At 32.3% G+C, this 24,597-nt stretch overlaps 1 protein-coding gene across 15 annotated transcripts in view; it reads left to right on the forward strand.

Annotated features, from left to right (window-relative positions):
- LOC117174109 overlaps positions 1-24,597 on the forward strand; it is an 829,515-nt gene that overhangs the window by 195,728 nt on the left and 609,190 nt on the right. For all 15 annotated transcript variants that reach the window (XM_033362864.1, XM_033362872.1, XM_033362867.1 and 12 more), the window contains 2 exons: positions 16,285-16,675; positions 17,321-18,706. In XM_033362864.1, coding sequence (XP_033218755.1) covers positions 16,285-16,675; positions 17,321-18,706 — 1,777 coding nt within the window. The remainder of the gene's footprint in view (positions 1-16,284; positions 16,676-17,320; positions 18,707-24,597) is intronic.

Below are 24,597 nucleotides of genomic sequence, written 5' to 3' on the forward strand. Positions count from 1 at the left end.
AGCTCTTCTTAATATTTTGACACCAAAATCATGTCGATACACCTTACCGACTGCGAGTAAAGCCACCCACGCTTTAACTTGACAGACTGTATATATTTTTTTAAGTGTATTTTTAACTTTCCAAGAGATTTCAAAAGATTTCAAAGGATTTCAAAAATCTGAGGATACTTAAAAAGATTTCAATTCATTTTCAATTCATTTTTATAAATTAAAGGAATTATATATATATATATATATGTATAATTTTATAATTGTATACAAAAATCGTTTCAGAAATAGTTCAACTTTAACTCGAGTGATTTCTATTAAAACTTTAATTGAATAGTTTAACTAATCTACAAACAGTTAAATTTGTAATGTCTTAAAATTTTTCTGTTTTCTAAATTTCAGTCTGAAATAATTTAATTCAGGGAATGTCCAATTGAAAACCATACATTTAAATTTCGAACGCATTCAATTTATTTATGATTATTCAGTTTTTATGAATAAACTTCCAAGTTTACAATTCTAACTTTGAAGACTAATTCAAAGCAATTCTAAATAATTTTAAGAAATTTTTTTCAACTTTTCTGGTTAAAAGTGGAACGGCTTTGTTGAAAATTCAGTTTGTTTTTGGTTGATGATTAGTTGAAAATGATGAAAGCTTTGAATTTTTCTTGATTCTATTGTCAAAACTCTAATATACAAACATTTCAATATTGAACGTTTTGAAACTATTCTCTTTTTTAAATTTCAGTCTGAAGCTTTACAAAATTTCAAGAGATCTCAAAATATTTTTAAGTATTTTAAATATTTGAGGATGTATTATCAGATGTCAAAGATTTTTCAATTAATTTCAATAATTTAAAGCAATTTCCACTCTATCCATTCTTGTATACATGTAACTAACACTCTAGAAATATTTTGTACTAACAAAAACCATGAATTTTGGAATTGAATCATCTTTAAACTTGATAAATGTCTACATTTTTATGTTTTTTTTTTATAATTTCCCCATCGGGTTTCATGTCGAAGTAGGGCTAGCTGCGAATTTTTTCTCGCTGGATTGTCCCAATTACACACTTCCTAAATTACCAACAATAATTAAAGAAATGGCTTTTCTATCGGAAAAGACAAGCTATCACAATTTTTCAATTACTTTCGTCTAAAAAAATTAATTTTACTCGTATAATCAATGCTTTTCAGTCCACCAAGTGGTAAAACCTGATAGATTTTGACGTTACCGATCGAGTGAGACGTAATGTTAGAATACTCAATCTCTTCCGTATCATGCAACAAAAACTAAAAAAAAAGCAGACAACAGGCGTTATACGTCTTATATTTTTTTCAACTTTTTACCGTTATAGAAAAAACTATTGCGATTACTCCCGGACCTTCTTATGGGAATTTTAACGTAGAATCCGAATTTCACCAATTTAAAAGTTGATCTTGCTGTTTTTTTTTTTTAGTTTTTGTTGCATGATACGGAAGGGATACTAAGTGGATACTATGAGAATACTCTGTAAAGTATCCTGTCCGTTCACTGAGTCTGCTAGGATGACAGAAAGCACAGGATAGTACACCCCCAAATTTTAACACTTAAAATACTAAAAGAAAACATTGCAGAATTCCAGACAACTCAGCGTATATGTTACCATTTTGAAAATGAAGAAGGTACAATTATAGCACCAACACACTATAGACATCAGTAACTTCTCCGTAGCAGTAATCCAAGGCCTAATATTTACATATATATTGGAGATACCGGTAATTGAGAAAGAAGAATGTTCCTTGCAAAGAGTAGTCCCTATCCTGATACAAATAAATAAAGTCCACATATCAATAGTCCCCGACTATGACATGACCATTAAGTACCGAGACTCTTATCTACCAAAGCACAGACAGACAATTAACAAAAGTAAGCAGATAAATGTATATAAAATATGTAGAAGAAACAAACCTAATATTAAGTTAATCGATGGAAAATCTTGCGAAGCCAGTTTACTTATAAGATATTTTGAAAATAAATGTAATCAGTCAACTTATGTGCTACACAAGAAAACTTTTATACCTATAATAAATGGTTACATTATAGTACCTACGCTCTAAACCATTAGACTTATACACATAGAAATTTAGTTGCGTAATACGTTAAAACAGATATTACAGTTTTGTATAATATTTGACGATTCTGGGGAAATCGGGTATGTATATCAAAAAGTAATATAGTATCTAATAATGATCTATGAAAAATTTACTTTGGAAAACTAACATAAATTCTACAAAACTTAAAAAAAATTATGATTGATGCGCACGAGTTAATTGAGAATATATTAAACTAAAAGAAAGTGTCCGCTTAGATTAGGTAAAACGTTTAGTTAGAAGAGTTAAACATTCAGTTACTTTATGTCAATTGTTCTTGTAAATCAGTAATTTGGACAAAATTCCTAAGTTCGAGAGTTTATTATTTTCGACAGATTATGTATAATTTTATTATCTTTAGATTAGAAAAAAATTTCGTTGTTATAGAAATATATTAACTCATAGTAGCCAATTTTTCGTCTGGTATCTCGAAAATGAATTTCCCTGAGATCCGTATAATGAATTTGGAGGTGAAGTTTGTTGTTTTTATCGCGTTTCTTGATATTTCAATATAGTTATCGCCTACAATCGAAAAAAATGTCAATTATTATTACCGCATCATAAACTCCATTTAATATTAACATTCGCGCACATTTTAACTGGTAAAAAGCGTTTAATTCTCCAGAGTAAATCTGAACTGTCACGGCTTCCGATTCGACCATCGCCATTTTATTTCGCTGCTCCCATAATGCACCAGCACTCTTTCGACAATTGCTTCAGAAACCTATTCTTAATATCCCTATTGGGTACGGCCACGGAAACGGCCTGGCGCCATCTGTTACCTAAAAATGGCAATTTCTTAGGGATGAATTCCACTTGTTTGCATGCGATTAAAAATAAATAAATTTATGCAGAAAGTAAGAGTTTAATTATTAGATAACGGGAGTGCTTGTAGGAAAGTTAATAAAATCTCGAATTAGGGAGAAAAACTATTGCTCGCGTTTATTAAACGGTTTGGTTGGAGTTGCGTTTTGAATTATTCTTCTCAATGACAGATCTCCTATCGGATTACAAATATCACATAAAGTATTTCAATACTCTTCTTTTTTGAAAAGAAATACTAAGATATCTAGAAAAATTATTGTCTAATTAAGTCAGTAATATTATATTTAAACGATTTATTATTTTTGTAAACGTAATGCTAGTTGTGAGATTTTGAAGTTAGAAAGTTTAATTATCCCATAATATTAATGGAGTATATTTTATTTTAATTTGAATTTCATAAAATATATTTTGTGAAAAAATATTGTTTAAACAAATTTAAGGTTATTGAAAATAAGTAATAATTCATTACTTTAACGATTGATGAATAATTGAATATTAAATTTAAAATTAAATTAAATTTTATTTATTTTTATATTTATATAATTTTATTTCAAATTAAAAATTAATTTAAAATAAATCTTAACGATAATACAGTAATATCTTTGTAAAAAAAATAATGTTAGACAAAAATTTATTTGAATCAATGAAATTCGTTTAAGCAATAAAAAAATCATTAAACAATGGTGGTAAATATTTTACTGAACGAATAGCAATAATTATTTTGAAAAATTGAGAAAAAAATTTAAACAAATTCAATTTGTTTAAATAATTGAAAATTAATAAATTAATGTTAATAAATATTTCACTAGACTAATAGTAATAATTTTCAGGAAGAAACTAAATTTCGAAAGCAAAATTATTCAAACAAATTAATTTTGTTAAAATAATTAAAAATTAATTAATCAATGTTAAACATATTCTTAATTTGATCTATTCTAAACATAGGGATATTTTATTGTGCAAATTACACAATTCCGAATAAAAATACGATTGGTATTTTTTTCCTAATTATCTATAATAGTAAATTCACAAAATAGTAATACTTATCAAAAGGAAAATTTTAATCAAACCTACATGTCGTTATATTTATTTGAATTTTTCACTGTGATTGTCCCGTATCTTAATTATAATTTAGAAATATTTTTAACACGAAGAAAAATGTTAGGAAATTTATCATCATAAATCTTTCTAATGCTTCTCTTTCTTTTACAATATATTTGTTATTCAATAAACACTTGTAATTTAACGTCGTGTTGGGAAGAACTAACAGATGCCAGTCTGATAAAGCTGCACTGAATTTCGGTTATTCTCTTTACTTTCACTTCTGCAGCCTTATCACATGAATTAATGTTAAACTTTTTCCCTTATTCAACTTTTCAGGATAAAAATCGATAGAATGACTTATAGCTTAAAATCCTGTTCCAATTAAAATATACATCATCAATCCGCTTGTTGACATTCTACCGGCAATTTTTATGGTTATGTTCCTAACCAACAACGAAACTAGAACGGGTTTAGCTGGAATGAAAAGACAAGTTTTTCACTAAATCTTTTTGCAAGAAAGTTTCCTTTATTATTTAGTTTTGTTTTGAAAAATGTGACGTACGTTTCCAAAGCAATCATCTATTTATTTATGATATTCAAAAAATTGCACACGTGCTAACTTGTGTAAATTTCAAATTTCTATCCCCTAGGAATTTTAGGCTTTTGCAGCCGCAGGCGCTACCTGCCATATCCGGTTAATATCAATGTCTTGACCATACCCAATTATAGCTATACTTATTAGGGGTTTGACTATACGATATCCCTGGTATATGGAAAATGGTCAAGGATATTTATTTTCGCTGATCCAGGGATCTTTCTAAATTCCTTCGTAATTTTCAGCTAAATGTTTAGCTATAATAAGGAATAATATCCCTGGCACAGCTCAACTTTTGTTACCGTGTACGAAAAGCACAAGTTCGTAAACCCCTCGTGAATCTCCATCAACTCACAATGTACAATTATATCACATAAATGCGCTCATTATTATCATCATTATTATTATTTGTGTTTATAACACTGTAGAACAAACATTCGCTGAGGTAACGAACTTAACCTATTCTTATATACATAATACGCATACATATACATACTAGTACAGGGTTGGCCATATTCGACGAAAAGATTTGGCAACACTGTAACTTTTGACAGAGATGACAGATCGAGTAATGACGTAGCACGTTTGAAGCATCAGTCGTAGGAGATTTTTGCCATGGAGCAGTACACTCCACGCGAACGCTCTCAGATTGTTGAAATTTACATTAAACAAAACAAGTCAATTGTGAAAACTGCGCCTTCTGCGACTACATTGTATCGTTTGTATGAAAGATTTTCATCAGGTGGGGCACTTACTAATCCCAATATAATTAGAACACTGGCCCGTACGAGTGCGATATTTTCATCCGATCGCCTTGGTTGCTTGGGATAAGTAGGTGCCCCACCTGATGAAAATCTTTCAAACAAATGATACAATGTAGTCGCAGAAGGTGCAGTTTTCACTTTATTTATTTTTCTCTATGCACGTTGAGTTTTCACAATTGACTTATTTTATTGAATGTAAATTTCAACAATCTGAGAGCGTTCGCATGCAGTGTACTGCTCCATGGCAAAAATCTCCTTAGACTGAAGCTTTAAACGCGCTACGTCATTACTCTATCTGTCATCTCTGTCAAAAGTTACAGTGTTGCCAAATCTTTTCGTCGAATATGGCCAACCCTGTAGTCTCTCGCGCGCTTATTTATTATCTATGAAAAAGAATAAACCAAATGCCTATCTTTTCTGTGATATTCATATTTAATGAATGTTACAAAAGATTAGTATACAATATTTAGAAAGCTCCATTGGATGAGTTCTGTGCCTGTAACTGTGATTAATCTTCAATAATAGAAGTCAAACAAATTTCGTCTTCTCTAGTAGAAAATTAAATTGAACTATTTTATTCATAATTAGCTTTGTTTGTTAAAAAAAAGTGAATTTACACCTGATATTGATGAATCAAATTTATTATGATTTTTTAAACTCGCGTTGAAGATAATCATATTCTTTAAATAAGGCACTTTGCATTTTTAAACCAAAATTTTTATAAATCAATTTAGCAAACTTTTTAACATGCGTGTCCAGTAATTTACCACCTTCACCCTTAGCAATTAATATATTTCTTTCTTTTAAATTCAAAAGCATTTTTATGTGTTATTTGAACAACTATTTAAGAAAATATTTAACAAAATTTCAAAGTAAAATATAAACTTTTTTATTGATAATTTACGATTATTCCCACATCTATACTTGCGTCAAAAACGGTATTTATAAACTTTTACGAATTTATAATTATCACAATTATTGCATATTTACACTAATTACTTCACGGCTTATAACTTCGGCACAAACGCGCATTATAATAAATAATGACCTTATATGTAGAAAAACACAATAAGCTTGTTGCCACTTGGTAAACTCTTCCCTGAAAATCTTGGTGAAGTCTGCCCAATATTAGTTCTTGCGTTCCATGTTATAAAAATGTTAGTAATTCCTGTTTCATTGTTTGAGTAGATTAATCCTTACAAAGTAGAATACAAAAATTACATTATTAAACGCAAATTGATTCATTTCAGGATGTGGTCTACAAGGTTATTATGATTTTTCATTTCAATCTTCAAAAATTACATTTCAAAAATAATGCACATATAAAAACATTTTTTTACAATTTTTAAAGACCAATAAAATACACGTTTCTGCCAATAGTCGAATCTTGGGCTTGGTTAAGTCTTCCGGGCTCCTCTAGACTTTTCACATTAAAATTCATTTTTAAAATAAATTTTTTTTTTTATTAAACATAAAATATGAGTATATTAATATTGAAATAATAATGATTGTATTTTGAAAGACATTAAAATTAATGAAATTATTGATTAAAAATAACACGGTCAAAAAAGAAATAATGAAAACTTATCATGTGGGGTGAAGGTGTTAGGAACAATGTGGTTTCTGGTGGTTGTTGAAGGGGAAAATGTGGTATCTGGGTTCGGCTAGGAGAAAAAAGTGTTATAACTTTTTTACAGAAAAATAGTATTTTGGCTTAAAAGTTCAATACCTGGATACATTTTTTTGTTTTTTAAATGGCAATTCTTTATTTGTTGAAAACTCCGCTATCTAATTGAAAAAAACCTAGTTTTCGTTCAAAATTCATCTCTTTGGTTGAAAATTCGATTATTTTTTTGAAATTTTTTTTTTTCTGAAATTAATTTTTTTTACTGAAAATGTAACTTTTCTACTTTGGGTTAAAAGTCTACTCTTTTATGGAAAATTAATCTTTATGATTCGAAAATCGCTTGTTTATTTTTACAATGCATCTCTTTTGGTAGCATCTCAATTCGGTGAAATATCAGCTATTACATTTTATATCGAAAATCCATATTTACAGGTTAAATATGAAAATAATTTGTTAAAAATTGATATATTTGTTCGAAATTTGAACTCTGCTTAAAAATTTAAATACTTTGTTGAAAATTCCTTCGCTTTTGTTTAAAGATATTTTTTTAAATATATAATTCGACCATTCAGTTTCAAATTTATATTTATAATTTTCAGTTAAAAAAATTAACGAATTTTTAACCAAATAGTTACATTTTCATCCAAAACATTTTAAAACAATATCAGCTGAATCGAACTAAAAAAAGCATTTCATGCAAACTTTTAAATTTGCAACCGCAGTGATAAATTTCTATCTAAAATAATGAATCTTTACCCAAAAAATTATTTTTAAATAGGTAGTTCAAACATAAAACAATTAGCGAAATGTTCAAACAAAAAGATTAGTTTTTAACCAAAGAAAGAAGGAATTTTCAACCAAATAATTAAATTTTCAAACAAAATATGAATAGTTGATATTTCTGTGAGAAAAAAATCTTAATTTACATAAAAATCAGTCGAATATGAACTAAAAGGACAAATTGTAAGCGAAATAATTGAATTCTTAACGAAGGAGCTTTAACAAAAGATAATTCAGAACCAGAAAATTAAATTTGTAGATGTTTTTGTCATTTAATTTTAAAAAGTCTGTGCACAAATGTGGGGGATATACGAAGACTGAGCACGTAGCGTGAGTTAAATACATTAACGAGCGTGTTGAGCGAGATGCATATATTATCGAGCACGAAGCACTAGAAAAAACAAACAAAAAAAGGAAAATTTCAGCAAAAATGTTAATTTTTCATCCCAAAAAGGACAATTTTCAAACAAATTGTATACATTTTTATTAGGCTTATATTCAGTCACAAAATCAATTTCCTACCTAAAGAAAGGAATTTTGAACCAAGAAACAATTTTCAGTCGAAAAAGAAAAAAGTGAACTAAATTATTAAATACTTTCAACAAAAAGTTGAAAAAACTGTTTCCTCATAGTTTAAAAATCAATCAGTTGGTTGAAAATTCGTCTTCTTGATAAAAAATTAATCTTTTAAACATAGATGTCAAAATTCAAGTAACTTTTTATTCAAATTCATTATTTTATAATTTATATATATAATTTATTTTGTATATTTTAAAATAATTTTTTGCCTAATGTGAAATGGATTCGATCTCTTCAGAAATAATTTTTATAGCACTGCTTTTTTGTTGAAATTTAATTTATTTAACTGAAAATTCAACTATAGCATTTTTGGTTTTTTTACATGAATTTATTGAAATAAAAATTTGACTAACCACTTTTGGTTGTGAATTAATATTCTAGATGTTTCTAGATATGTTTGATTTCTATCTGACTTTTCAGAGAATTCAGCTATATTTTTCAAATTACACTATTTTAATTGAAAATTATTTTTTTTACTAAAAACTGAATTATCCTATTTATTGTCGAATATTAAGTTCATAATTGAAACTTCATCTGCTTTGGTTTAAAATTAATCTTTCTCATTTAGAATTAAACTATTTCCTTAGAATTCCTAGCTTTTGTTAAACAATTAATCTCTATAATGGTAAAATCTACTTCATTATTATTTGTTGAAAATTCATCATTTTTAGCTCCAAGCAGGCTTTCAAGCAGGAGGACTGCGGTTCGATCCCTGTACCGGTACAAAAGGAAATTTTTCTATGTACTTTAAACTGGGGCTCTAGTGGTTCGGAACCCATCTTAAACTGTAGGTCCCCTGAAAAGAGGTCAGTGTTCTCCCAGGGAAGGTGCTCCATGTCGAAGGGACTATTCCTTGGGAATTACTGAGCGACTTTGAGAGCCTCGAAAGAGAATCAGCGATTTCCGTGTGAAGGGGCTGGTCATTTTCGAGCAATTCACACGGGTGTGGCTCAATAGACCTCACGGTCTCCCCCGCCCACCAATGCAACCAACCAAGTATCGATTATACTATTTTTGTTTAAAAATTGATCGTTTTTACTTAATAATTTAATTATTTGTTACATTTTTTTGTTTATAGAAAATTAATCGTTTTGGTTTAAGATCGATCTTTTTTTGTTAAAGGTTTAACTATTTTGTAACAAATTCAACTGTTTTGATAGAGAATTGGGAAATTCAGAATATTTTTAAAAATTCGTCATTTTTGGTAGAAAAGTAATTTTCTTGGTTGAAAGGACCCCGCACTAAATGTATGGAAAAATGACTTTCGGTGGATTTAGCTGAAACTTTGTAATTTTTAATGTTATAAGTGCCGAATGAAATATCCGTGAGAAATAATCCAAAAAATGGACAGTTTTAGCGCTATGCGGCGCTAAGCACTCAAGATCAGTGAATAAAACGAATTAAAACAGATTTTGTTACAAAAGCGATGTCAACATAGAAATCACGGTTCAGATCGTGGTCTGTCGTGTTTTCGCCTACACCGTTGACTCATATAGCGCGCTTCTCAAAACGATCAAACGCTGAGCGCCCAAGATTTTAACTTGACTAATTCATCACTTTTTTAAAGGCAGAAATGGTACCCAAAGTAACATTAGTAACCAGTGCGCACATAACGATAATAATGTTTGTCTGTCATTTCTTTTGTGAAAGGCCCTTGAAAATGTGATTTCTTAGTCAAGTTCAAATCTTCTGCGCTTAGCGTTTGCCCGTTCTGAGAAGCGCGCTATATGAGTCAACGGTGTTTACTCATATTGTCATTGGTTTGGCTAAACATGTTACTGACCACTTCTTGATGCGTGTTTCGTATACAGACATCGCTTGTGTCGCTAAAGCTACTAGAATTGGTTCTATTCGCTGATCATGGGCGCTTAGGGTTCGGCCCTCTGGCGAAGGGTACAATGTTATTATTGATGATCGCACTAGTTACTAATATTACTTTGGATACCATTTCTGTCTTCAAAAAAGTAATTACTTAGTCAAGTTCAAATCTTGGGCGCTTAGCGTTTGATCGTTTTGAGAAGCGCGTAATATATCTCATTGGTTTGGCTAAACATATTACTAGACGGTAAAAAAAATTGAGCTGTGACAGGGATATTATTCCTTATTATAGCCAACATTTAGCTGGAAACGAACGAAGGAATTTAGAAAGATCCCTGGTTCAGCGAAAATGAATATCCTTGACCATTTTCCATACACCAGGGATATCGTATAGTCAAACCCCTAATAAGTATAGCTATAATAGGGATATTACGAATAGGTGTCTGAAACGATTATCGGAAGAGCGCCGGTACATTATGGGAGCAGCGAAATAAAATGGCGACAGTGTAATCGGGAGCAGTGACAGTTGAGATTTACTTTGGACAATTAAACGCTTTTTAGCACTTAAAATGTGCGCGATTGTTAATATTAAATGGAGTTTGTGACGCAGTAATAATAATTTACATTTGTTTCGATTGTAGGAGATATCTATATTGAAATATCAAGAAAAGCGATAAAAACAACAAACTTGACCTCCAAATGCATTACACGGATTTCAGGGAAATTCATTTTCGCAACACCAGACGAAAAATTGGCTACTGTAAGTTAATATATTTCTATAACAACTAAATTTTTTTTCTAATGTTAAGATAATACAATTATACATAATCTGTCGAAAATAATAAACTTTCGAACTTAGCAATTTTGTCCAAATTCCTGATTTATGAGAACAATTTACATAAAGGAACTAAGTGTGTAACTCTTCTAACTAAACGTTTTACCTAATCCAAGCGTACACTTTCTTTGAGTTTAATATATTCTCGATTCACTCGTTCACCTCAAGAATTTTTTTTCCGTGTAACTACTTTCTGATGCGCGATTCTTATAGTGACATCGCTTTTGTCGCTAAAGTTACTAGGATTGGTTTTATTCGCTAATCTTGAGCGCTTAGCGTTCAAATCTCTTGCGAAGGGTAGAATGTTATTATCGGTATGTGCGCTCTAGTCACTAACGTTACTTTTGGTACCATTTCTGCCTTTAAAGTAGTGATTAATTAGTCAAGTTAAGATCTTGGGCGCTTAGCGTTTTATAGTTTTGAGAAGCGCGCTATATGAGTCAACGGTATAGGCAAAAATATGACAGACCACGATCTGAACCGTGATTTCTATGGTGACATCGCTTTTGTAACAACATCTATTGTAATTCGTTTTATTCACTGATCTTGAGCGCTTAGCGCCGCATAGTGCTAAAACTGTCCATTTTTTTGGATTTTTTTTACGGATTTTTCGTCCTGCACTTATAATCTTAAAAATTACAAAGTTTCAGCTAAATCCACCGAAAGCCGCTTTCCCATACATTTAGTGCGGGGTCCTTTCAACTATTTATCATCAAATTCCCCTATTTAAAAAAAATTCAACTAATTTGTTGAAATATTAATTTTTCGTTGCTCAATATTTATTCTTTTAACTAAAAAATTAACTATCCTATTTCTGCTTGTATATTCGTATTTTTATTAGAAAATTTATTGAGGTGGTCAGGGTCAGTCTGTAAATTGTTACGAAGCGTGCGAGTCACCATGTTTACTCGTCTTACTTTTATATAATTCTTTTGTTTAATGTAGCCTTTTACTAGAAGGCAGGAACTTTAACACACTTCTGTTAATAAACTATACCTCGTTTTTTGGTTCTAAACAAGTAATGAAGTAACTCAGTGACTTTTTTTACCATTATACTCAACCCCGCTATGAATTTTGCTTTATTTAGTGCTATTTCTCATCATTCTTTCAAACCCAGGTCGATTTTCTTAAATTCAAAATGGCGGCCCCAATTTAGCGTCTTGAAGTTGCAAAAATGCTGAAAAATACATAAAAATAAGTTATTAAACGGCTAAAAGATTTTATTGCTTTTTTTAAATATTAAAACAATTATCTTTATTTTTTCTTACAAACCCAGTTCAATTTTTTAAATTCAAAATGGTGGCCCAAATATGGCGTGTAAAAGTCGCAAAAATGTTGAAAAACGTATTAAAAGATGTTATGAAACGGCTGAAAAGTCGTTATTGCTTTTGTTTTTCATATTAAAACAAATATTATCGTTTTTTCTTTCAAAGCCAATTCAATTTAAAAAAAATTCAAGATGGCGGCTCCAATATGGCGTCTCAAAGTTGCAAAATTGCGGAAAAAGGCATAAAAAGAAGTTATTAAGCAGCTAAAAAGTCGTTATTGCTTTTCTTTTTAATATCAAAACAAAGTTTGTTATATGTTATTTCAAACTCAGTTCGAGTTTTTTCCAATTTAAAATGGCGGCTCCAATATGGCGTTTGGTAGTTACAAAAAGCTCAAAAACATACATATAAAAGTCTTTATTCAATTTTTTAAATAAATTTTTAAGTTAAAAAAATTGAAAGTTTTCTCTCTGCATTTAACAGGGTTGAGACTATCTCAATTAGAACCTGCATAACTTGTTTCTTTTTTTAATTAAAATTTTAGTTCTGTTTTTGTTTTTCATGCTTATTTAAGTTAGTACCTTATAATGTTTAAAGGTTTCGTGTCAGAAAAAATCTTTGAATTGCCAGCTCTCTTGAACTAACAAAAAACCCATGGGCATCATGAATTTCAGTAAACTTATGGCAATCTGCTGATAGGTGTACACTTCCAAATCATTGTCTTCCTATAGAAGAATTTATAAGTCAATTTATATCTCATTTAAATAATTTTATTGTACATCATTTTAGCGCCAATAAACAATCTGAGTACATGATGAATCTTAGGGAAAATCTTACAGAGAAAGATATAATACTGCATTGTGATTTTTCAGAAAATTACATTTACGTTGCACAGAATGCCGTACCAGGTTTTTACTATAATAACAATGATTGCAGTATTCATTCTGTGTGTATACATTATAAAAAAGAAAATTAAATAAAACATCAAAGTTTTATATAATTATCTGACTGTAGAACTTGTTATACAACTTCAGTTTATGTCATGCAGAAAACTATTATACCTGAAGTAGAAAAATTATGTCCCAAAGTACAATGGATTATGTATGTGTCAGATAATCCAAGGCAGCATTATAAAAATAAATATGAAATGGTAAAGTTGATGCATCATAAAAGTGACTTCTGTGTTAATGCTGAATGGACTACTTATGTTGTAGCGCATGGTAGAACTCAATGTGATTCTGTAGCTGGCAAATTTAAAACTGATACTGACCGTGCCAGCTTGCAAGCTAAACCAAATGAAGCAATTTTAACAAGTGAATCTATGATTATATGGGCAAAAAATTGCTTTGAAAGTATACAATTCTTCTGTTATGATCAAAAAATGTATGATATGGCTAACAGATTTTTAAAGAAAAGATTCACTAATCCACCTTCAGACCCTGAAATTCATGATGCCCATGGGTTTTTCGTGAATTAAAGTGAGTTGGAAATTGAAAGAGTTTCTTCCGATATTAAACCTTTAAACATAATAACAGAGTAACTGCAAAATTTATAAAAAATTGTATAAAGACTTTTATATGTATGTTTTTGACTTTCTTGTAACTACTAAACACCATATTGTGGCTGCCATTTTGAATTTGAAAAAAATCAAACTGAGTTTGAAAGAATAAATAACAATCTTTTTTTTGATATTAAGAACAAAAGCAATAACGACATTTTAGCAATTTAATGACTTTTTATGCGTTTTTCAGCATTTTTGCAAATTTGAAACGCTATATTAGAGCCGCCACCTTGAGTTTGAAAACAAATTGAACTGGGCTTGAAAGAACAAACAATAATCTTTATTTTAATATCAAAAACAAAAGCAATAACGACTTTTTAACCATTTAAAACTTCTTTTTATGCGTTTTTCAGCATTTTTGCTACTTTTACACGCCATATTTGGGCCACAATTTTTAATTTTTAAAAAATCGAACCAAGTTTGAAAGAACAACTTGTTAGCATTCTTTTAAGCTAAAAATATTTATTGTTTTTGCTTGTGGTATGTAATTTTTTCTCAGTTATGGATAACTGGCCCATAATTTTGATAATTTTGAGTCACCATATTGGATCCGCCATATTGGTATTCACAAAAAGCCACGTTTATTTTGAAAGTACTTTCTTTAACGAACATTTTAAGCCCAAAATAGCTTCTATAATTTGATTACATTTTTGCCCACAGCCATGATCCGTTTGACATGAAGCGACACACAAACAGCGAATGATTCTGAATTTTACTTTTCCAGTTCTTTTGTGTGTAATATCTTTTTTTGTCGCTTTTTTACATTTGCGAATTCTTTGAATTTTAATAATTTTAATAATTCATAATCATTATAAATACTTATAAATTTAAATGTAATGTAATTATAAAGTCTAACTATAAATAAAAATGATCAAACTTGTTCGAGTTTTCTATACTCTTATTGGAAAAAGGGGTTTCAATTTCAACGGGCCTCAGATTTCCGTCATTAGGGTTAAATTGACAACATTGTCCCAAAAACATTCAAAATCTAAAGAGCATTCAGGTTTACTAAGATAACCTTAGCCGCTGATTCTCATCCAACAAAAGTACTGAATATTAATCTTCTCGCTAATTATCCGAACATCCAAATTGTTTTAAAACGTCCCGAAAATGTTAAATTCATTCCCGCGCTATTTTCGAAAAAACAAGTTTTAAACTATACTATGTTTCCCGAGAAAAGACTCTACATACACGCATGTGGGTTGTCCTTTCTTGGTGAAGAAGTGTCCTAACCCTTTTTTCACACGTGGTTTCTTAAGTCCCGACTTACAGGATTCTGAGGTAGACACTTAAATTTTTAACTCACGAAGTCTTTTTGTAATTGAAAAGTAAAAAATTATTGATGCTGCAATTACCGACTACAAAGTAATATATTCAGAATGTGCGAATTATCCCGATTTAAACGATATACCATTTGTCCATAAAGGTAGAAAATTGGAAAAATGGTGTACGCGAAGGAAACCAAAATTGGTCGTTTTGTAGGGTCTTCTCTTGAGGAATAGAGTATGCAAGTCTAGGACACAAAACATGTGAGTAAGTGTGCATGTACTTCGAAGTTCGAGGTTTGTTTTGAAGAACAGATGACAATGACTCCATTACATGGCGCCACCGCCGGCAGAGCGGCGGCTAGCTTCCCGCGCAACACAGTCAAAACACCAAAAGAAAAAAATTCATATCTTCGGAACGAGCCCCAAATACCTTTCAGGTTTTTCCGAGTTTTGTTTAGGAATGTTTGGAGCTTATTTTGTGTAAGTTGCGTGAAAATCAGTGCTGTCAGAAAAAAGTTCTGGGGGTATCAATATGGGCCATTTTTTAATAAGTGCCATTACCGTTACAGTAGTGTCTGAAAAATACCCTCATTTTTTTGAAAAATTATCAGTGCTAATTGCTCTGTAAACGTGCTACAATTGCGCAAAAGCATTAGGACGAATTTTTAAAGCACAGTTGGAGTAATATCGAAAAAATGCGAACTTGTCGATCAAATTTATCAAGGCTGAAAGATTCTAGAATTTTTCGAAAATGGTGCTTTTTCCCCGAAATTTCGAACTTCCAAGGTCTGTCAAATCTTAGAGTTTTCACTGAATGAGCTGAAACTTGGCGAATCATCGTCTTTCACAAAGTACTGCCACATAAAAAGCGGCTGGGAAATCCGTGACATGTGTGCGCAACAATTTCACAAATTTCGCTAACCTGACATATACGGTGCAAGGGAGGCACTTTTAGTTTTACGCAATGTTTGCAGAACTCGTTTTTGGCTGCAGCATTGCAATATATTATTTACCAGTTGTCACTTGAAGAGATCTATTTGAAGTGTAGAAGAATAAGTGACTTCTGAAAAACGCCTGTTTTACTGTTATAGAGCAAGTTTCATTTCTTTTAGGCACCATGCTCATGTAATGGAATGACCTATTTAAAATATAAAGTGTTGCACCTTTAAATAACCAATGCATTTTGTATCTGGTTTTAGAATCATCAGACGCTGAGTAAGGGAAAGAAATCGTGGAGTGTCAGGTTGGGCTTATCACGTCAGAGTCAATCACCAGATGATCTTGTAAAAGGCTGGGGAACTATAAGTGGTGGGAGCGCACTATCTCATCAAATGATTTATGAAGATCCATGGCTGTACGGAACAGTTCGGGCCTCTCGATCTGGACAAGATCCACGAGCTTTCTTAACTTCTCCCCCTTCACCAGGAGCTCCTATCCTCATACTATGTTCCTGTCCAGAATTTCTGAGTGGCTCTACCCGGAAGCTGAGCAACTGCTGGAAATGCGGAGATCATCGACTGGGTAGAATACCCTATGGTGGCACCTGCAGGTTGCAAACGACACCTGCGAGAACCCGGGCGAGCTTAGCAGGTACGTAGTTTTCTCTAACAATATTTCTGATCCATTTTTCGTAAGAATTGTCTTTTTATAAAGGATTTTTTGTAACACTTGCACGGTATGTTGGATTTTTAATTCATTCATAGCCTACATTTATAGTGGTCTAAAATAACTTTTTCGTACAGAAAAGGGTCCCTAATGGACATAACCAAATGTATGATCAATTTCTCGATTTTAGAAAATTACAGAAAGTACGGAGATCTGACTCCTTTGAAGATTGCCGGGCTGTCCATCGAATTGCTTTAAGCTCTTTTCTGCCTTAGGCTGTAAACTTTACAATCCTAAAAATCAGACTACAGTCAAATCTGGATTTAATGTCAATTTTTGTACTGAGCGTGACATTAAATCTAGAGTCTCGGAACTTTTTTTTCTCTCCTGTTTTTACCTTTCTTTTTTCTCTTCTATTTTGTGACGTTCGATTGAGCACCGCAAATCCTCCCGCAGATGCTCTCTAGTCCCCGCCGCGTGGCATCAGTTCTCGGAAACATGAAATGAAGGATCACGGAATCCAGGTTTGACTGTATTTTCCACAATCGCTACAAAATATTGCCTTGTATCAATTACTTGAGATTTTGAATTCTTTAATTCCACTGACACATGATTACACTTTTATTCAAGGAATACTGAGGCCCTCAGTAGACGACCCTTACGATCAAATGCGACGGAATTGTCTAATTGAACCAAGATCGCGAGCCAGAAGCATCTCCCCCCATCGGCAAATTGGACAAAGAGACACTCGAAGTCAATGCTTTATGCGAGGTTCAAACATTTTCACTCAAGAGCCTTCCTTCTCACGAATAGATTGTTTTAATGCTACAGTGAACTTTAATGAAACCGATTGTCAAAAACCTCACTTATCAAATATGAATGACCAGTCGTCTGATATCAAAAACCGTACAGATCATAGAATGACTTCCGGGAGATTAATTGGGATTAAAAACAAACTCCGGAATATAAAAAACGATGGGCAGAAATCCTCACCTCAAACTTCTAAGAACACCCAGCGTAAGTCTGTTGACGAAAACTGGAAAGACACAGTCTTAAAAACAACCTTACCTTCCTCAGCAGCTGTCAATGACTCACGAAAAAGCATTTTGGAGTGTCACGTTAATCCCTACCTCCTGGTGAAGAAACGCAACAAGGCTGAAGATGACCTCAGCGACGACCTTTCGGAAAACTCCCTTGAACACGATGAAACTCTCACCAGTCATTTTGACTCCTCCAAAGTAAAATCAATAGATAGGATAACAAACCCGAGTTCTGTAGCAGCGATTGGCGGACAAAGAATAAAAGTCTTCAACGAACATAGGGAGGTCTTCGATGAAGGGGGTCTTCACGTCACAAGGCTTCCGATTCCTAAAATGTCTCCAAAGAGACCTTCTAGAAGAATCAAGGAGGCCAAAAATGTGCTAAGGAGTATTCTAAAAAAAGATAGATGTGAGGGCAAAAAAAAGAACGTCCTCTTTAACGTTGATAATGTTATCTTTGCACCAGAAAAGCCACCAGAGATTAGCGCATCCAGGCGAACTAGCAGAAGTTCCATCGGAGGTATAGAACCGGAAGAGGTAGAGAACACAATCGTGCTCGAAACACAAATAATTGAAGAACGGAAGTTCATTACTATTCCGAACATCAAAGATCCATTGAAGCAGGAGAAACTGAAATTACCGGAAGCCAGGATCCTACCAATATTAAAGAGTGTGGCGCCTATTGACAGGATAAAGGTAGACAAAATCGTGCCTTTTAGGCAGCTCGAGACTCTCGGGAACAAGGACATGGAGGCGACGGCTGGTGTCATGATAGAGTCAAAGAGAAGTCAAGCAGTTCTTGGGATGAGGAAAGTCGAACAACATTATGATAAGAAAAAAGAGAAGAAGTCGAAGCGAGACGATGAGCGGATTGGAACGGCATACGAGACTGAACTAGAAATTGAGATCGATGAGCTTAAGCCGCAGCTGTCGAACATTCCTATTGATGGGAGTGATCTGATTCTAAAGTCTAAAGGTCAGTGGTGTATTTTTTAATTCTTGCCTTTAAGGCCATGTGATGAGTATAACAGCTGATTAAGTCAGCCCTAAGATCAATATTTTTTCACCCATATTGAAAAATAAAAGTTTAAATAACGCGGAAATTTTTTTCGGGAGATGTTAATAAATATTAAAGGATCGTTTGTGGTCTTGCAAAGAGTTGGAGGAAGAAAAAAGTTGATTTATGCAAATAATGATTATCGACGGATACATTTAGTTTTTACAGCAGAAGTTTGACTTTTAGCTTTCTCTGACGGTAATCATGCAATCTGCTTTACCTACAGAGCCCTAGAAGTTCGAAATTATCTACTCGCTGCGCTAGTGCTGCTTTGACACAGCTGATACCAGACTGATACGTATGTCAGAAAAAATATGTTTATTTGCATTTCAAGTGCAAACATTAGTTTTTGCATTATTTGTGCATAATGTTCGTGAGCGATTTTTGTTGTTTTGCCCCACTTTGATAAATATAAACCTCAAAATTAGCCCATTGACAACATTGCAAACTGCTTGCAGGGCTTGACGACAGCACGTTCGGTATTTCTCAACACAGTAATTAAAAAAGAAACTTTTTTCACAATTCTAATTATTTAAGACCAGAGACATATTTTTGCATACCTTCTATTTATCGTGCAAAATTTTTAACACCATATCTCATTCCGCGTGGACGTAAGTTAGGAAAGAAAATATCCACTGGTATTTTCTTCAAAAAAAAAATTTTTTTCTCAAAATTTCCACCGGAACAAAACAGAGACATGGACTTTATTACCGCCTCTTTCATTTCCCCAACTTTTAGAGCGATACTTCATTTCGTTTAGACGTAAGTTGGGAAAGAAAAATTGAAGACCAGGTTTGGTCACGTGACCCTCTCGTCACATGGCCTTAATGGTTCATGACTGCGTACTTATTTCGTTATTCGATCTGCCCTTCAAAACGTGATCTCGCGTAATTTTTAAAATTAAATCCAGGTTTCTGTAGAGAAACTTAATCTTTTGAATTTGACCTTTCATGAACAGTTATATTTCTAAAGAATAATTACTAATTTCTCTGGAAGTTCTGTATTAGTTCTGAGAATTTCAGTGTTACTTAATAAATAGATTTATTTGAATTAATTGAAGTTGTCACTGATAATTCCATTCTTTCAGTTCAAGAACTCTTAACGGTGTTAGGTATATTCAAATGGCACAACAAAATTTACACGAAATCTTTAATAGACTTTTTTATACACTTTCAACTAAATGACGTCAAACCTAGACGAAACCAATGTTTGCAATAAAAATGAATTAGAAATATGTTAAACGCCAAATGCAATTTCGACCATTTCACTAAAAAATTAATATTTCAGCGGTAAATTGTTATTAAGAAAAAATATTTCTGGGATTAACTCTTTATAATATAGTTTTTTAAAAACAATTACTGTTATATAAATCGGTTCCAAAAACCGCACTTATTTTATCGCCTCAAAATGATGTAATTTGAAAAGGAGATTTTTGGGATAAAATTGAATTATTTATAAGAAAATAGTGCTTTTATTGCGGAAACATTTATTTATACAAAATAAAAAATGTAAAAACAATTGAAAAATGGATAAAAAATTATAGAAAAATAAACAGAAAAAATCTGTTTGCATGATTTCACTTGCCTCAAAAATGGCAAAAAGTTACGCCGGCGGGCAGTTATAACGAATTCGTCATCGATAAAACTTTCACAACGAATACTGACGCACGTTTGTGTATTCAAACACAGTGCTCTTACGATTTTTTAGGGGATTCCTAAGCCCGCTGACTTCTTCCTTTCGAGATACAAAAAAGTGAGAATCAAAGCATTGACGAATTCATCATAGACGCCCGACAAAGGGTTGATTTTTTTGTATAATTATATCAAAGTTAATCGCAAGACAAAATTCATAATAAATACAGAATTATAGTATTATTTGTAACTGGAAATTAGGAAAAAAAAATTAAAACTTTGAGCACAGAAATTTTCGCGGGGCCGATGTAATGAACGGGGAGGCTCCCCACCTTAGTGTGCCCGCTCAAGTTATGAAGCATTCGGCTAGTTCACGCCTATCCCTAAGTTTATAGTTAATATGGTTCGAGGGACAGTAGTTTCCGTGGAATAGGTTGGGTCCCGAGAGATAGGTGGGTTCCTGGAGGTTCGATGGAGACCAGAGAAATAGGTGGATCCCGTAGGATAATGAGAGTTATGTGGGAACCCGCGAGATAGTGTTCTACGGGATAAGGGGATTCCGAGGAGTAAGATGAAGATTAATTGGTTCCCGACGGATAGGGGACGTCCCAAAGAATAGGAGATTCCTCTTGGATTGCAAGGGGCCCGAGGTATGGTCGTGGACCCTTGGGATAGCTGGGGACCCGTGGGATAGCTGAGGACCCGTAGGATAGCTGGGGTTCTTAGGGATAAGTGGGGTGCCATGAGATAGGATGTCCCGATTGAAAAAGGACGACGGACAGATAAACGGACAACCAACCAAAACTATAGCTCAGGGCTACTAGTTGATTTCTATGATTTCTATAACAATTGGACAGAGTACACAAGAAATATTGCAAATTTTCTATTCATTATAAATAGTCTTGGGTGGCCATTTTTGAAGCATCAGAGAGGGTACTGAACACAATAAAAATTTAAATTCGATCTTTTTCCTTTTAAATATATCGTGACGCTAAAGTAATAACGTTCTATTTTGAAGTATTATTGCCACTTAATTTTTATTCAGTCTGCATGTGAATTAACAGGAATAAGTTGAAAATAAAGAGACTTCTTAAATTCAAGATTCAACCCTATGTTTCTGTACACAGAAAAATATATATTTGTGAACTCAAATTAACTGAGATCAGTTGTATTGTGTATAAACAATGTATTTGCATTGCAGTCCTTGAGATTTTATGATAATCTCGTATGGCATTAAAAAAGCGACATTTTTTTTCTTGGCTTTTTTCATATCGTGCGTTATTCGGCTTAAAATGTTCATTCTCGTGTGTTTTTTAGTATCTTGTAAATGTTACAACTGTTTTTTAAAATTTTGATCCAAAACGGCTGGCTCACGAACTTGACATTTAGTTTAAAACAATAGAGAGTGTGCCGAAGGCCAATCTAATAGATACATTTTTCAAAAGTCATCGTGCTCACAGACGGACAATAAGTTTACTTACACATCAATGATAAGCGTGTAATCGTTTTTTTTATAATTTTAAAAATGATATTGATTTATGTATACAATTTAGATATAATTTCAAAACAATTATAATTTCTGAATGTTTTGTACACAACCCGAGTAAAAATATTTCGTCTTGAGTTTGACTTGATTCTTGAGTTCGTCTCCAAGGCGGCTGTGTTCGCTGGCGGCTAGGGGTGAGACTTAGTAGTCGAAACACGTAAGTGTTGAGTTTATGACTAATGTTCACGACGGATTTTGAAGACAAGTCGTTATGGAGAAATCTTGAGACCAGAATAATTGTTGGAACGATCAAAACAGAATTTTTTGCGTATGAAAAAAATTTCATCGTTTTTCTTGAGCGATTTTAAGAGGGAAAATATTCTGCTGATTTTTTCGTAGGCCTTTTATTTTTTTAAGAAAAAAATCTCAAACTTTCGAAAAAAGTGATTTTCGCCATTTTCGAACTTCAATTACTCCCGATAGGATTGATATTTTGCAATTTTGCCAGTTTTGCGGCTCGCAAGCCAGCGCTCCTGCGCCTGGCGGAAGGCGTGTGGCTCACTGGAGTACAGAATATTATTTTATGTTTAATTCCCGCTTGGTTTATTGTATTTATTTTGACATGTATTATGTTTCATGCAAGCGCAAAATTTGCAACAAAGTATTCCCATTCGACAACAAATACACAAATCTCTGCTGCAAACCTTAGAATTACATGCAGGAACTAATTCGTCTACAGGTGGAATCAAAATATCAACTCTTTGAGGAAGCAGGAGTTCGTTTTTTACTACGAACCCATATAAGGTTGGATCCAAGCTATTTTGAGGTAAAAGTAAAGTATTATTTTGCATATTTACAACATAAAATGCCAGCAAAATATGTAATTTGATAGAATTCAAAGTTGGGGGTAAGTGTTCTTTCGTCGAGTGATTGGAGTGATGGTAACTCCAAAATCTCAAATCATCAAACGATTTATAATGTGCGAATTGATTTACAACATTGACCAATATACCAAGATGTATTCGGTGAAATACATCGTGGACAAATACTGCACCTAGAACTAGGCTACCGGCCTTCCGCCACGGAAGCAGAATTAGAAAATATCAATACTATCGGCCGTAATTGAAGCTCAAAAATGGCGAAAATCGCTTTTTTCGAAGGTTTGACATTTTTTTCTTAAAAATCTAAGGGTCCTAAGAAAAAATCAGTGCAGTACTTTTCCTTTTAAAATCGCTCAAAAAATACGTCGAAATTTTTTTCATATGCAAAAAATTCTTTTTTGCTTGTTTAAACAATTATTTGTTTATAACTTTTTTTGACCTCTCGGACGGACAGCCTCCCTCGATATTCGTGTTCAGCGGGTCAAAATACATGAAAAACACTTGTCCCAGAGCATCTAAATTAAAAAGGTAGCCGAGAACCCCTTGGCGTCTAGACTAGAAGGGGCAGTCGTCATTTCCTCCACGGCTACCTGTGTACCCTTTCCCTTCCAGTGTGCAGCGATACGACCATAATTATAAATAATTCATAAATTTAAACAATATATACAATTTTCCACTTTTTCAGTTATGGTGGATTAATAGTTGATTCAAGTTAACAAAAATAAGTGTCTAAACAAGTTATTCTTATTACTTATAACAATATTCTCCTTCAATGTTTATCGTATATTGCAATTTTTTTCTATAATTTTTTTAATTTAGTCCACTTTCAATTTGCAGTGAGATAATAATTAATTTAAGTTAAGAAACTTTAGTGTTTCAAGAAGCTTTTAAATTATATACATTCTTTAACTTAAAATTTAAATTTAATTCAATTTTAATCATAACTATTGACGAAGCATTCAGTATCATTAAAACAATGTCTTATAACGAAATACAACATTTATGGAAAAAATTACAATGTAGTAGTAAAATTTTTTAACAAATTTTTTCAAAGTGGTCAGAAAATATTGCAGTCCCTTGAAAATGGCCATGCAGTAAAAATATCAAATTACAAACAACTTTTTAGTTGAATAATTATTTAAGTATTCTTTAAAAAATGTTCTGTTTCTTATAGACAAAAAGTTTATTTTGAAAGGCGAACAATTTTCCTTACTTTTACAAAAATAATTGTTATGATAAAAGAACATTTATTTCCTATTTTCACAAATTCTTCAGATACAATGTTTAAATTTAAAAACAGAATTATATAATTATATAACTACAATGTTCTTTTTTACAATTTCATTTTTTTGTACAGTTGTGAAGCTAGAAATAATAGGTCAAAATGTTTTAGCTCTGTAAGCGCATTCTTCTAAAAGAGAGCAGTTTCGCAGGCGAAGAGAAGATAGATATCATCCCCTCCCTTTTTAAATGTTAAGGGCAGTATAGTGTAAGCTTTTATCGTGGGGCCGTGCCAGCAGGGCCTTAGCTCCAGATTCATTCCTTGTCTGACAGCTACGACTGCAATTTGTGTTTTATTTAATAAACTATATGGCCAGGTCTACATCCGTTAACATGAGTGGGAAACTTAAAATTAGGTACACTAATAAACACACAATAATAAGAAGAAAGAAGCAGTGGCAGACGGAATTAAGAAAAATCCATCTTCACAGACGGAAAATACCCCCCTAGTAGCTACGAATGCAGATATAATCGGCACGCTACAAAAATTATCAGACCGGATGTTCAAAATGGAAATCGCGATAAATACTC

Source organism: Belonocnema kinseyi, chromosome 6 (assembly GCF_010883055.1).
Source record: "Belonocnema kinseyi isolate 2016_QV_RU_SX_M_011 chromosome 6, B_treatae_v1, whole genome shotgun sequence".
Lineage (NCBI taxonomy): Eukaryota > Metazoa > Arthropoda > Insecta > Hymenoptera > Cynipidae > Belonocnema > Belonocnema kinseyi.